The sequence below is a fragment of the Lepus europaeus genome, chromosome 6 (assembly GCF_033115175.1).
Source record: "Lepus europaeus isolate LE1 chromosome 6, mLepTim1.pri, whole genome shotgun sequence".
In the NCBI taxonomy this organism is placed as follows: domain Eukaryota; kingdom Metazoa; phylum Chordata; class Mammalia; order Lagomorpha; family Leporidae; genus Lepus; species Lepus europaeus.
Window position 1 is genome coordinate 97300651 of NC_084832.1, and position 15750 is coordinate 97316400.

Sequence of the window (15750 nt, forward strand, 5' to 3'; positions counted from 1 at the left end):
GGATAGCCTTTGAGCATCCAACCACACTAACACCATGGACTTGTTACGGTTTTCAAATCTTTGCTGCCAAAGAATGACATGTTGGGATTTCACTAGACGCCCAGTCAGAAACTGGACAAGGAGTTTGTAAAAGTGGTTACGTGCAGCAATGGTTTCATATGTGTGAGGGTGATGGGAGGGCTAAATTATAGTTGTCAAGTAATGAGGGACTGTGGGTGAGACACCTTCACAGACTGATTCCTAGGAGATAGACAAGCATAAACAAGATTATATAGGAATCCAAGATTGCATTTCAGAGATAGGAAAACTAGGTAGAGAGGATAATGAGAATGAAAGCTAACTATTTCTGGGTGGAAAGATTGAGTGATGCCTAGAGTAAAGAAATAGTAAATAAGACATAACAGCATGTGTTTGAGTAAGTAGTTGTGGTTGAATTATTGCATTAATGGCTCCAGTTCTGTACCCCTTCCTGTGTCAACATCCTTTTCCATGTAATCTTGTAGTACTCCCTTAGTCTGAGTGTGAGCCAACATATGACTTACTATTGAGAATGGGATGTTGGCATACGCAATATAAGTAGAGACTTGAAAAAATTATTGTACAACAGCTATTGCTCTTGTAGCTCATCATTGCCACTTGGGCCAGCTTGCTGTAGCAGAGGAGACACGTGGAACTGCAGCTTACAGCCAGTTGGTTCCAGACGTATAAAGAAACCCACCAAGATCAGCAGAGCTGCTTACTTGACTAGTAGAGATGCATGAGCAATGAGTGCTTTCTGTTGTATGACACTGAACTTTCAAAGCTGTTTGATAAGCAGCATTGTTGTGGTAGTTGGTAATCGATAGAAGTAATCTTCCATATACTTACCTAAAATCTAGAGTTGTTGGCCTTTCATTTGCAGCTATTTATTTATTTATTTATTTATTCAAGAGGGAGAGAGAGAGAGCTCTGGCATTTGTTGGTTCACTTTTCAAATGTTCACAATGGCTAGGGCTGGGCCAGGAAGAAGGTGCAAGCCAAGTACTCAATCCAGGTCCCCTACATGGGTGGTGGCAAGAACCCAACAACCCGAGCCATCACCACTGCCTCCCACACTAGCATGAAGTTGGAATCTGAAGCCAGCGCCAGGACACAGGCATCCCAACTGGTGTCTTCACCACTCTATGATGGGGCAAGGGAAGGAGGAAGAGAAAGACTGGCTCCGAACCAATTCTCCCTCCCTACTCTGATGTCATGTATCTGACAGAGATGGTATAAGTTATAAGGCAAATTAGTAGAAATAGTTGTATGGATCTGAAGGGCTATTTATTTAATTAATGTTGAAGATAAAAAAGATTTAAGCAAATTTTCTTTTTGTCAACTGGGGAGCAAAACTGATGCATGAAAGAGATGAGATGACAAGTTGAAGGGTGACATGAAACGGGAGCATTTTGAAGATTTTCCCCTCAGGGAAACCTTCCCTCCCAACAAGCTGGTACCTGTGGTGCTCACCTCCAGAGAAACACCCGCCCCATTCCAAGCAACGGTATCCAGCTTGAAAGGAGCAACACCATGGTCGTCAGTCCTCAGGGTCTGGCTGATGGTTTCATTTAGGCCATAAATCACCAGGAAGACAGGATGATTCTTGAGGAGGGAGTCGTCCTGGCCCCTAACTGTGATCTGAGGGGGAAAGGTCATTAGGGCATTAGAATTAGGTTTGAGTAGGTGTGGGTATGAACGAAAGTGAAGTGACCATTGAAATTCTAAGACTACACTTCAGGAAAGAGTCTGAAAAAGTGTGATTCAAGCCTCGGGAACTAGCATCTAAGAGGTGCTGAGAAGCAAACAGAAAAACAAGCCTGCAGGAGGGCAAGCTTTGGGCTGTTCCCTTGCATGGGCGCCTTCCAAGTTTCTATATGTAACTTTCCTTTTTATTTTTTTCTTTCAATTTTTTTTTTTTTTGATTGAAAGGCAGAATGAGAGAGACAGGGAAAGAGAGAGAGAGAAAGAGATCTTCCATCTGCTGGTTCACTTTCCAATTGGTTACAACAGCCAGGGCTGGGCCAAGCTAAAGCCAGGAGTCAGGAATTCCATGCAGGTTTTCCACACAGGTGGCAGGGGCCCAAGCACCTGGGACATCTTCTGCTGCCTTCCCTGGCACATTAGCAGGGAGTTGTTTCGGAAGTGGAGTGGGCAGGGACATGAATGAGCACTTCTTTATGGTATGCTGGCAGTGGCAGGCAGTGGCTTAATTTGGTGAACAGTGATGCCAGCCCCTCATTTCTTTTTCTTAAAGGAAGTCCGCCCTTCCCCTCCCAAATTGTATAATCCTTAGGCTTGAAAAAAAATATGGCTCTATCCTGGGCTTAGAGTGAAGGTGACTAAGCAATAAATGGTCTGACTATGTACCACATTATTGTGCTGACCAATTACCTGGGAAATAAAGAAAGGTAAGTGAAGGAGGAGGAGATTCAGTTAGAGATCAGGAAAGAGACACTAACAATGGAAAATTTAAAATCTCTAAAGGAAATGCTTAAGGAGCTGTAAGTGGCTGTCTGTCAAGCAGAGTTTGATAAAACCTTGCATGACTAAAGGAGCCCAGACTGGATGAAAACTTTGCAGATCTTAAATTCAAACATTTAAACATTAAAAGATGATCCCCAGGTATTAGGAGGGACTCTGAGGTCACTGAAATATTCAAGGCATGTCAAGGCATGTCTATTCAAGGCATGGGATTAAGGGTCTTTTGGCATACGGATACAAGACCCCTGGGTTTTCTCATAGTTACCACTTCCTAGCTGTGTAACCTTGAAAAAGAAAAAAACACTTACCACTCTTGCCTCAGTCCCCTCATCTGGAAAATGGGGCCAACAATAACATCTACCTCACAGGATAGTTGCAAAGGTTATACATGTCAAGCACTTAGAATAATGCTCAATGAGTTATTATGTTACATGTATAGCAAGGAGGCAAAAATGGATAGAGAAGCGTTTTTTGTCTATGCAGAGACAAGTCTCAACGTACCTTCCCACTGAAAGGGAAATTGGGGTAATAAAAATCATTAGTGTCTTCAAAGGTCATTGATCCCATTTGTGAAGAAATGTAGATATCTTGAGTGATGTTGGCCTCCACTCCTGCAAGAGGAAGCCATAGGTTAATGACCTGAGTACTGGTATCATCTGAATGCTGTATTTATTTGAGATATAGAAACAGAGTGAGCTCGTTCTGCTGGCTCACTCCCCAAATGCCTGCAATGGCCAGACAGACTAAGACAGAAGCAGGGAACTGGGAACTTGATCCAGGTCACCCACGTGGTGTCAGGACTTCAATCACTTGAGGCATCAACTGCTGCCTCCTAGGGTCTGCATTAGGGGGAAGCCAGAATCAGGAATTGGAGGAAGAAATTGAAGACAAATGCCTTCCCCTCATCTTCATATTTAAAATAAAATCCCTGAGAGTAAGGTGCCATTGGAGATATGAAGCTGTATGTATTCCTGGACAATGATGCGAACCATCTCCTCATTCTCACACTCCTGGGGAAATGGGTAATAGATGGCAGGGTGGAACCTGCCATCTCCCCTTGCCTGCTCTGGTACAGGGTACCCTCCAAACACTCAGGAGGGTGGACCTTGAGTTCTCTAAGGAGCTCTGTCCCTAGAACGGTCCAATCCCTTTCTCTTTTCTTAAGGAGTCAAGAATCCTGCTTACCTGTCCCTTCCTCCGCCACAGTAGCCACAACATGGATGTTTTGGTTGTACATATACCCAGTGAGGTTGAAGGCAGACATATCCACAGATGCTGAGTAGCATCCTGCTTTGTCAGTCTAGTAAGGGAGGGAGGAATGGAGGGAGAGAGAGAGGGAGAGAGGGAGGGAGGGAGGGAGGGAGAGAGGGAGGGAGGGAGAGAGGGAGAGAGAGAATGTGAGTAATCTCATCTCTGCTTCCATTTCATAAGGTATTATAGGAAGAAATAATTTCTTATCTCCATACTTTAGTTCCTCCATCCTTAAGATAAACTCTTCCCATAACATGGAGTATAAAACCTGAATATTTCTAACCATGAAGCAACTCTGAAGCTCTGAGGTTTAAAAAGACCATTTGGTTCTTTGGAAGTGGGTTAATAATGCTGTGAAATGCTTCTTACTTTGGATTTTGGTTTTTATCACTTTCCTGTCTTGATGCTTACTTACACTTTGGGACACGTGTATGAGGTTCTCCTCTCCATCCCACTTACTCACCTGTCCCGAGAGGTTCCTGCATTTGTCGGGTAGCCGTTCCTGGTCCCTCTGCAGATACCAGTAGGTATATGCCTTCTGACACACTGACACCTGCACTGCCCCCTGCACGGGCTTCCCATAGGTGTACCTGTCCAGGGCAAGCGTAAGGAGCGGGAGTTGGGAAATTCCACTGGGGATCCAGCCCTCCTCCCCTAAGCACCAAGGGTCCTTCTTTCCCACACTCCAGCCTCAGACAGGGCCTTGACAGTCCTAGCTTTCTCCAGCTCTCTTCCCTCCAAGTCTTTACATTGCCCAGTAAGTCCTACCCTGAGGACAGAAACAGATCTTTCTTTCTCCTTACTCCTGTTCCCCATGGGATTCAACAGTGTGTTCTAGGCAAAGTAGAGACTAAATAATTCTGAGTGAACAATGGAAACACAGTTATGAAATAGACAGAAACTACCCCAGGCTTCATATATCTCCATACCCCCTCTTCCCCATCGCTTCTCTCACTAAAGCTTTAATCTCTACAAAACCAGAGTTTCTGCTCTTACCTACAACAAATTTTCACTAAGAAAGATTCCTGCACCGTGGATAATTTCTTGGGTTCCACCACTTCCACCTTAAATTTGGGTACCACTGGAGAGAGTAGAAAGACAATTGGAAACAAGAATAGGATGAGGACATAACCAAACAGGTAGTAGACAGAAGAGTGCCAAAACAGTGATAATTAAAGTGATTGATCTATGTGGCTGGCATTGTGGCACAGCACGTGGGGCCACCGCCTACAGTGCTAGCATCCATGTGTGCTGGTTCAAGTCCTGGCTGCTCCACTTTTTTTTTTTTTTTTTAAAGATTTATTTGTTTATTTTGAAAGTCAGAGTTACACAGAGAGAGGAGAGGTCTTCCATCCGATGGTTCACTCCTCAATTGGCCGCAATGGCTGGAGCTGCACCAATCCAAAGCCAGGAGCCAGGAGCTTCCTCTGGGTCCCCCATGTGGGTGCAGGGGCCCAACTGGCACCCATATGGGATGCCAGTGCTTCAAGCCAGGGCATTAAACCGCTGTGCCACAGCACCAGCCCCAAGCTGCTCCACTTCCAGTCCAGCTCTCTGCTGTGGCCTGGGGGAGCAGTGGAGGATGGCCCAAGTCTTTGGGCCCCTGCAGCAGCAAGGGAGACCTGGATGAAGCTCCAGGCTTCTGGCTTCGGATTGGCTCAGCTCTGGCCATTGCAGCCATTTGGGAACTGAACCAGCAGATGGAAGACCTCTCTCTCTCTTTTTCTGCCTCTGCCTCTCTGTAACTCTGCCTTTCAAATAAATGAATAAATATTTTAAAAAAATAAAGTGATTGATCTAATTAGGCAGGAGCTATTAAAGTGAAATATGCCTGACATTATTAGCTGGTTTAGCACTGATTCAAAGAGGAATGAAGAATCCCTCCACCAGCAAGATTTTGCTTCACCTTGGCTAATTTTTGAGACACGACACCCAATGTAAACTCCATCCTGTTAACTCCCCCACCTACCGTATTCCTCCACACTGAAAGTGCTGAAGGTCTTGCCCTCAGCCACGGCCACGGTGTAGGTGCCCAGCATTGCCTCCGGTGCCAGTTGGAAGGACAGGTCTACAATGCCCTGCTCGGGCACCACGTCCAGCCACTGTGCAATCCTGTTGCTGTTGGGGTCCTGCGTCCATCAGAAATGTGTGAGAGACCTGCCTGGGCGCTGCCCACGCCACCCTGCAGAAGGCCGGTAAAGGCTCCCATCCATTGTTCACGACCCCCGTGGTGACCCCAGGAAGAACAGCCCCCATGTCATCCATAAGTTTCTTTGTTACTGAAAGATAAATGTTTCCAGAGAGCCTGCTCCTGTAGAGGAGGAAACTGGTCCTTGCGGATTCAGGAGATCAGACTGAGACCTTGAAAGTGTCAACCCCAGTTTCAGAAAGGGAGCTTTAGGATGCCCTTTGTGATGTGTGCTGACGATTTCTGGCCCCTATGAAGGAACAAAGCTAAGGGAATTGACTGTAAGATACCTGAAAGAGAGGTAATTTATTGGAAAAACGAATGGGGATACTGTGGGGAATGCATCCCTCTAGTGCCTTCATTCACTGTCGAGTGTTCGTGACCTACGGTAAGAGAAGGACAGGCTGCAGCTGAGTTACACTGGCGTGGTACAGAGGCTGCCGTCTTCATCTACAGAGGTTTAGGTGTGAGAGGAGGGGAGGGCAGAGGCAGGAGGACAGGACAAGCTGAGGTGGCTAAGTTGCTTTCTGGGCACTCAAGGCTGGGCAGTCTTGGGGCTCTGGGCCGTGTTCTCAGAGTTGCTTCTGCCTGCATAGTTAGCACCCGACTCTCATTCTTCCTTCTCCACAACTGAATGGGGAAGAAAAAAACACTCCACTCACCTGTAGTTCCACGATGGAGTACTGAAAAGAAAGGCCAGACAGCATGGGTTAAAGTGGGATAAGTAACGGGGTAAGTTTGCTAAAAGCAGAAATTCACCAAAAAACTCTTCGTTCTCTTTTGCTTCTTTCTTTCTAAATAAGCTGTGTGTGTGTGTGTGTGTGTGTGTCCTGAGAAGAGAAACAATGGGGGCAAATATGTATTGGGTGGGGGAAGAGAGAGAGTTCTTCAAAGGGGTTACCAGTGTCCAAAAGATTTGAAGAAATGGAGCACCAGACCCTTCAGCTTCTTGTAGCTGAGCTCCTCTACGATAAACATGCCCAAAGATAAAATATTGGCAGCGTGGGATTCCCCAGTGCTCAAACCTCTTCCTGGGAATCACCCATCTCCTGGCTGCTTCCTCTGCTATCTACTATGCCAGTGGGCAGGAGCTTTACTTCCTTTTTAAGAAACAACTGTTTTATTCATATGAAAGGCAAAGTGATAGAGAGAGGGGGAGAGACAGAGAGAGATCATCCCTGCTGCTGGTTCACTCCCCAAATGGCTACCTAGACCAGGGCTGGTCCAGGCTGAATTCAGGAGCCAGGAGCTTCATCGGGGTTCCCATGTGGGTGGCAGGGGCCCAAGCACTTGGGCCATCTTCACTGCTTTCCCGGGCTATTAGCAGGGTGCTGACTGGAAGCAGAGCAGCCAAGACTCTTGCAATGCCAGGTTAACCCACTGTACCACAACGCTGGCCCAGGGAGCTTTTCTTTCTTTCTTTCTTTCTTTCTTTCTTTCTTTCTTTCTTTCTTTCTTTCTTTCTCTTTTTTTTTTTTTTTTTTGACAGGCAGAGTGGACAGTGAGAGAGAGAGAAAGAGATAGATCTTCCTTTTTCTGTTGGTTCACCCTCCAATGGCCGCTGCAGCCGGCACACTGTGGCTGACTCATCCCGCTGACCCGAAGCCAGGAGCCAGGTGCTTCTCCTGGTCTCCCATGCGGGTGCAGGGCCCAAGCACTTGGGCCATCCTCCACTGCACTCCCTGGCCACAGCAGAGAGCTGGCCTGGAAGAGGGGCAACCGCGACAGAATCGGCGCCCCGACCGGGACTAGAGCCCGGTGTGCTGGCGCCGCAAGGCGGAGGATTAGCCTATTGAGCCGCGGCGCTGGCCGCTTTACTTTCAATTATTGCAAAATGATTTTGGAAAATATACTCTTTAAAGGTGTCCAGTCAAAGAATTATGTGTAATTTCCTTAACAATGGTTGCTAAAACTATTAGATTGGTGGGGGCTGGGAATTTAGTTATGGGGGCTCAGAGAATGTGTAAAGTTGCTCCAAAGTGAAGACCAGCTTGAGTCTAACTTGGAAACGACAGAGAATGAAATCAAAGTGGTGCTTGCCTTCGATTCTTGGGCCAACTACCAAGTGATGCCAGCCAGTGAGGTAGCTGAGCCTCACCAAGCACAAATATCCGCTTGATATAAGAAGGAGTATGACAACTCTTCAGAAGATCCGAGACAGAGAGCGAGAAGAGTCAAGGTGAAACAGCCCCTAAGTCTGGGGCTAATGGAAAATCAGGAGGCAAACATCACTGATGTTGCCATGGATTGTCAGAAAGCACTTTTCTCATATAAGGCATCAAGACTCAGGGAGGATAGCAGTTAGCCAGAAGCAGGCTCTGGTAGGAAATATGTGTTCAGGAAGCAAACTAGCACTTCCAACTGGAAGCTGCCAGAGGTTTCTGCATAGGAACCAAACCAGACAGGTCTGTTATCTCACATAGACTGGTTGGCTAGAATTAAATATTGTGCTCTGTAGACTCACAGCTTTTATCTATTTGTTTCTCAGTAAAATTCTGATAATTCCAGTGTTTCAATTTGGTGGGATAGTTTACTTAGAGAAATGGAGTGTGTAGGAAGAGATAATTTTACCAGAGAAATAGTGTCTAACTACCAAAATCAAAGCACCTTTGAGCGATCCAACAGAATTTGAGAAAATGTAATAGGGGTAGCTAATGAGATCAACCTCAAGGGGGCAGTAGAGACTAAGATAGTACCAGCCACCGCCACACTTTGATGCTAGCATTTCCTCTTCGCAACTCTAGAATCAACTATCTGTTAAGAAAGAAATACTCTGTCCTGTATGCAACTCCTACCTAAGAAGGGGTTCAGTGAGCTGGTGTTGTGGTGCAGCGGGTTAAGCATCCCATATCAGAGAGCCTGTTGGAGTCATGATTGCTCCACTTCTGATCAAGCTCCCTGCTAATGTGCCTGGGAAGTCTGCAGAGGAAGAGTTCCTGTTCATGGCTTCAGCCTGGCCCAGCGCTGGTGTTGAGGACATCTGGGAAGCAAACTAGTGGATAGAAAATTTCTGTCTGCCTGTCTCTCTTCTCTCCTCTCCCCCCATTTATTTGAACAGAGGGACAGAGACAGAGAGAGTTCTTCCATCTGCCGATTTACTTCCCAAAATGCTACAACAGCCTGGTTTGGTCCAGATCAAACCAGGATTCTGAAACTCAATCCAAACTACCATGTGGCTGGCAGAGATCCAAGTACTTGAGCCATCACCACTGCCTCCCAAGATACACACATACACAGAGAGAATTTCTCTTGTAGAGATTCTGTTCTTTTCCCTGTTCTCTCTCGTCTGCACTACCTCTCCCTTCGCCTCCCATCAGCCACATCCTCACCTTGTCATTCACTGGAACAAAGTTGCTGTTCAGGGTGACGATGCGAAAATGCACTAGAAGGGAACAGGCATGGTTAGCCAGAGGGAATTTTTTCCCTCCACAAATCATCCTTCCTCCATTCCTATCTCCTTGCATATACTTCTGAATCAGCCAAACTCCATCAGATTTTACTTTTCACAAAAAAACAAAAACAAAACAAACAAACAAAAAAAAAAGAGAGAGAGAGAGAGAGAGAGAAAGCCCAACACTCTTTCTGTTTGGGGCTTCTGACTCTGAACCCTCAGCATGCAACTGCCTTTCCAAGGGCGAATAAACAAAGACCAGATGCTCCAGCCCAATGCCTTTGATGCTTTCTTATTTCTGAACAAGCAGCATGGTTGAAGACCCAGCAGCCCAATTGCACTTGCCTAGGAGACATTCTGTGCTCTGGATTTAGATACACACAGAAGCAGCAACTCCACCCAGTGCTCTTGCTTATAGAAAATGGCTTGGATTCAACCCCGCGACACTATCCCATGAGATCTCCTTCTTGTTCTATATGCCTAATACCAAGCCACAAATCCCCTCACTACCACTGAGCACAGAAGTTTCCCAATCTTTTATCACCCCAAATGTGTCCCTTTTACCTTCTTGCCCTGGTGTGTAGATGGGTTTATCAGTCTGTACAAAGGTGCCACTCCCCTGCCTCTGAATCAGAACCTTTTTCTTCTCCTCAAAGCTGATGTTAGGTCCAACTCCTGACACCCGGATTGTGGCCACTTCTTCTGTGCCACCAGCTGGAGGCGGTACCTAGCCAGGAGAGGGGAGCTCTGGGGAGCAGCAGGAGACTGGGGGGAATCGACTGGCCACCACCCAAAAGCAAAAGGGCAAAAGGAAAGAACTGGGTCAGATGGGGAGAGCAAGTGTAGGGCCTGCCATAAATCAGGTTGCCAGGAGAAGGAAGGGGAAACGGTATTATAAGAGGTGAAAGTGAAAAATGAAAGAGAAGAAATCCAAGGTCAAGGAAAACGTGGGTGAGTTGTAGCCAGGAATTGACATTAACTTTTTAGGGGAGATGGGTTTAGAGTTGTGGCAAAAAGACAATAGAAATCATACTTAAAATTAGACTGTATGCTGAGTACCTAGAAAGGAAAGTAGGAAAGTAAAGGACCGAAGTCAAAGCAGAGTCTGTACTTACTAAAAAAGAGATGCAATGTAAGTGCCTCTTCTTTACTCCAGAATGTTCTAGCAACTTCTGGGTCTTGTCCTTGGTCTCCAGAGTAACAGTGAATTTTATATCACAGTACCCAGGGCTCAGATCCAAACAAACCTTCTGTGTGGAGGGGAAGTTAAGTCGGGCTGGTAATGTCACCAGGTAGTTTCTGTTAAGGGAACAAAGAGATTTCAAGCTATGATGAATCATTCATTCGATGAAAGCTAAGCACTAAACATATAGCAGTGAATTAAACAGACCAAGTCTCTGCCTTTATGAGCCTTATTTTCTATAAGAGAGAAGATAAGTAACAAATACCCCAGTGCAGAACCTCAAACCTCACACCACTAAGAAATTATGCCTAGAGTTCCAAGGGGGAGATGAGGTCTCTCCCAGAGAACAAGGCACAAGGCAATCGTACAACTTAATATTTATCTTTTTGTTATTGTTGTTGAGTTTCCTCTTGAAGTCTCAGCTTTCCTCTCTGGATAAAGGATCCAAAGATGGAAAAGGCCAAAGGAGATTAAAATACACCCAAGGTTATCTTCCCTTGCCCATATCTATGCTTGAGAAAGATAGGCAAAGACACCTGTCCTAAATCAACTCTGGCAAGCCACTTACGGGCGGAGTTCTTCTGCAAAGACTGACGATAGAGTCAACATTCCTAGAAGGAGTTGAACCCACATCTCTGCGGGTGAGACAGACTCCTTGGGACCAGTAACCCGGAGTTGGCTCTCTCGTGTAGCTTATATGCTAACTCCCCAAGGAGGGTAGGTGGCTACAGTGGATGCTCTGGCCAATCACCTATTGGGGCCTCAGGCTAAGGTGGTAGACCAGGGTGGGACCACTATCCTCTTCAAAAAACTTGCTTCTTCCTGGCACATTCATACTGGTTCAGCCAGCTTATAATACCAGTTTTGGGGGAAAGCCAGAGCAGAGTATTCACAGTGGTAAAGCTCCCAGAACACATTCTGGACTCCTCCCTTTCTTTCTGGTTTCATTCCAAAGTCCCATTCTCATTTCACCTCCTTTTACTACTCTCTTCAGGAACACTTGGGAACACAGGCACGGGTCAATAGGAAAGTGGTGAACCTCTATCTAATTTGGCATCTCTAAAAAATAATTCTACTAAGTATTAGTGTATCTGTGTAGAAGCAGAGAGAACATTTAGTCCTAGAGAGAACATACACTGGACAGCCTTTCTAAGGGTAGTTTTGCTGCACACATCAAAAGCCTTGAAGGTGTGCATATTTCTCTGACTCAGAAACTTCTGCCCTGGAAATGTCTCCTAATGGGGAGCATGCCAGGTATCCACTGAGTTTCTCCATGGTGTTCTTCAGAGCAACAAGACTAAGAAGCCATCTAGCATATAAATTAGTGAGGATGCTTTCCTGGACCAATGGCCAATCCCTGTCCAAACAACTCAAACAAAAACGGGCTTCTGGTAACTGGGCTGGATCAGAAATGAAGACAGAACCAAAGGAACCATAGCAACTCCAAAGACTTTATTTATGACCTGGAATTCGATGCCCATTGCTGCCAGAACGCACTTCTCTCAAGCTTTCTCTCTATTCACTCGGCTCTGGTTGGCCTCATTTTCTCCTCCTGCACACAGGCTTTCCTTTAAGTAGTGGGAAGATGGAAATGTGAGTTTTCCACTCACATTCTTCTAAGTTTTTTTGTCTATGTTATAGGAATTTCTGAAGTAGAACTTTGTTCCTCCTTCTTTCACATCATTCTGAAATAACTGTTGTGGCGAGTGTATTGTGATAGGCAGGGCCTGGGTCACTCTCTAGTCAAGACCTGGGGGAAGAGGTACTCTGATTGGCAAACCAACTAGAAACACCTGGAGTTAGGGAGAGGCAATTCTCCAAAGAAACAGGAGTCTACTACTACAGGAAATGGAACAGGGTAAAGATGCCAGGATGGGCTGGCGCTGTGGCTTAACAGGCTAATCCTCCGCCTTGCGGCGCCAGCACACTGGGTTCTAGTCCCGGTCAGGGCGCTGGATTCTGTCCCGGTTACCCTTCTTCCAGGCCAGCTCTCTGCTATGGCCCGGGAAGGCAGTGGAGGATGGCCCAAGTGCTTGGGCCCTGCACCCACATGGGAGACCAGGAGAAGCACCTAGCTCCTGGCTTCGGATCAGCGCAATGAGCTGGCTGCAGCGGCCATTGGAGGGTGAACCAACGGCAAAAAGGAAGACCTTTCTCTCTGTCTCTCTCTCTCTCTCTCACTATCCACTCTGCCTGTCAAAAAAAAAAAAAAAAAAAAAAGATGCCAGGAAAATAAAACATTAAGTTTAGTAAAAGGGGGGCTGGTACTGTGGTGTAGCAGGTAAAGCCGCCACCTGCAGTGCTGCCATCCCATATGGACAGCGGTTCAAGCCCTGGCTGCTCCACTTCTGATTCAGCTCTCTGCTATGGCCTGGGAGGGCAGTAGAAGATGGCCCAAGTCCTTGGGTCCCTGCACCTGCATGGGAGACCTGGAAGAAGCTCTTGGCTTCGGATCAGCCCAGCTCCAGCTGTTTGCAGCCATTTGGGGAATGAACCAGTGGATAGAAGACCTCTCTCTCTCTCTCTTTCTCTCTGCCTCTGCCTCTCTATAACTCTGCCTTTTGAGTAAATAAATAAATCTTTTTAAAAAAATTTTAGTACAATGTCCAGTATGAGTTTGATTAAATAGACTCTCACATTAATATAAAGCAATACTATGCAGCATTAAAAATAACGTTTTCTTGGGGGTGGTGCAGTGGGTTAAGCTGCTGCTTGGGATTCCTGAATCCCATGCCAGAGTGTCTGAGGTTGAGTCCCACCCCATTTCTGAGCCAGCTTTCTGTTAGTGTACCTGGGAGGCATCAGATGATGGGCCCAGTGCTTGAGTCCCTGCCACCCACATGGGAGACCTAGATAGAATTTCTGGCTCTTGGTTTCGGCCTGGCCCAGCTCTAGCTGTTGAAGACATTGGGAAGTGAACCACTAGATGGAAGAACTCTTTGTCACTCTGCTTTTCAAATAAATAAGTAAATAGATTTTTTATTAAATAAAAATAATGTTTTCATGACAAGGGGAATTGTCCTCAGTACTGAGTGGGAGGAGGGATGTGATACAAAACACCACGTAGAACGTTTCTGTCACTTGGGACGTAAAAAGCTAGGTAGAGCATTGCTCCCTTGCTGACATTGAGAAAAAACCTGACAAACTGTACAATTGCTTTATTGAACCAAGAAATTGAGCCCAAGAGCTGAGCTGAGGTTGCAGGTCAAAGAAGTAGCCTGCAATCCCAGGAGGCACAATTCCTTGTGAACAGAGAGTGGAAATGTCGACTGTCTTACCCGTGCTGGAGCGGGAGAGGTATCTGGGCCATCATACAAGCAAGCAAGAAGAAAACAGTTACAGTTCTATAGGATTATGAAGGCCAAGTGTGGGCACCACAGAATTATTCACAGGCCTCTTTCTTTTTTTTTTTGACAGGCAGAGTGGACAGTGAGAGAGAGACAGAGAGAAAGGTCTTCCTTTTGCCGTTGGTTCACCCTCCAATGGCCGCTGCGGCCGGCGCACCATGCTGATCCGAAGGCAGGAGCCAGGTGCTTCTCCTGGTCTCCCATGCGGGTGCAGGGCCCAAGGACTGGGGCCATCCTCCACTGCACTCCCTGGCCACAGCAGAGAGCTGGCCTGGAAGAGGGGCAACCGGGATCACAGGCCTCTTTCTATGGTCTCCACCAGGTGTTCACAAGAACGGTTCCGGGCAGAGGGAGATACTGATGAGAACCTCCCTTAGTACTAGAGGCATAGAGGAGAGCATTAGCTGTCACTTCAGGCAAGGCCCCGGCTGCCCACACTCATCTCTCAGAAGGCTTAACATTCTGGGAAAGAGCAGCAAATCCTGTTGTTGGCAAGGCCAACAGGGGAAGGAGAGGGGTACATGGAAACAAAACAAAACATTACCTGGGGCTGGCACTGTGGCGTAGCAGGTAAAGCCTACCGCACACGACACCAGCATTCCCTATGGGCACCAGTTTGTGACTCCAGCTGTTCCACTTCCAATCCAGCCCCCCTCTTTAATTTAAATTTTATTATTTATTTGAGAGGTAGAATTATAGACAGTGTGAGAGAGAGAGAATGGGAGAGGTCTTCCATCTGCTGGTTCACTCCCCAGGTCAAATACAGTCTCTGCCTACTTTGTAAATAGCATTTTATTGGAGCACAGAAATACTCATTTACATATTCTCTATGGTTGTCTTGTGCTCTCCTGGTAGATTTGCAGGATTACAAGAGACTGTGGCATGCAAAGCCTGCCTTAGTTACTATTCAGTCCTTTACTGAAAAGGTTTGCTGGAGTAAGATCTTAGACATAAACTGCACAAGGAAATAAAGATTTCCGGAATGATATTTTAAAAATGTAAAAGACATGAAAACAATTATTAATTGCTCTAAGAGATAAATGATTGCCTGAAGTAAAAATAGCTCATTCTGAGCAATGGTGGAGGGGTGAGGCACTTTTTACATGTCAAGACAAAGGAAATGAACAATGCAGAGAGAAGCATTGTGTAACTTGCATAACATAATTCCTCCGGCCTTTTTTTCCCTTCTCTCCTATTTCGGATTTTCTCGATCTAAAGTCTACTCTCGTCTTCCCTTTTTTTTTTTTTTTTTTGACAGGCAGAGTGGACAGTGAGAGAGAGACAGAGAGAAAGGTCTTCCTTTTGCCGTTGGTTCACCCTCCAATGGCCGCCGCGGTAGCGCGCTGCGGCGGGCGCACCACGCTGTTCCGATGGCAGGAGCCAGGTGCTTCTCCTGGTCTCCCATGGGGTGCAGGACCCAACCACTTGGGCCATCCTCCACTGCACTCCCTAGCCACAGCAGAGAGCTGGCCTGGAAGAGGGGCAACCGGGACAGGATCGGTGCCCCAACCGGGACTAGAACCCGGTGTGCTGGTGCCGCAAGGCGGATCGTCTTCCCTTTGTAACTTGTTCAGGATCCACTACTACCCAACTTTTCCCAGCAGGATAACTTTACTCTCTCCAGACATGAATCTTCTTTTACCTTGACTCTTGATGCCTAGCAGATAAGATTTGTGAATGTGGGGATCCTGCTGAACATTTATGCTTCAGTCCTGTGGATCTAAGAGAGAAGCTGGAATGGAGTTGTGAACTGAACCACAGGGGGTTTCCTGTGCGCTCAAAACCGTATTCACCATAGAATGAAAAACTAGTAGTGCTTGAGATACAGACTCACACTTGTCTATTTTAAATGTATTTAGCATGGTTTCCTAGGAAGCTAATTTTACCG

General features: G+C 46.4%; 1 protein-coding gene across 1 annotated transcript in view; it reads right to left on the reverse strand.

The window, feature by feature from the left end:
- A2ML1 (alpha-2-macroglobulin like 1) overlaps positions 1–11148 on the reverse strand; it is a 36182-nt gene extending 25034 nt beyond the window's left edge. The window contains exons 1-11 of the mRNA XM_062195428.1: positions 11084–11148; positions 10448–10631; positions 9897–10059; positions 9271–9323; positions 6604–6624; positions 5723–5882; positions 4750–4834; positions 4217–4343; positions 3688–3802; positions 3004–3113; positions 1492–1659 (exon numbers count right to left, since the gene is read on the reverse strand). Of these exons, the coding sequence (XP_062051412.1) occupies positions 1492–1659; positions 3004–3113; positions 3688–3802; positions 4217–4343; positions 4750–4834; positions 5723–5882; positions 6604–6624; positions 9271–9323; positions 9897–10059; positions 10448–10631; positions 11084–11148 (1251 nt within the window). The remainder of the gene's footprint in view (positions 1–1491; positions 1660–3003; positions 3114–3687; positions 3803–4216; positions 4344–4749; positions 4835–5722; positions 5883–6603; positions 6625–9270; positions 9324–9896; positions 10060–10447; positions 10632–11083) is intronic.
- Positions 11149–15750: the final 4602 nt, after the last annotated feature.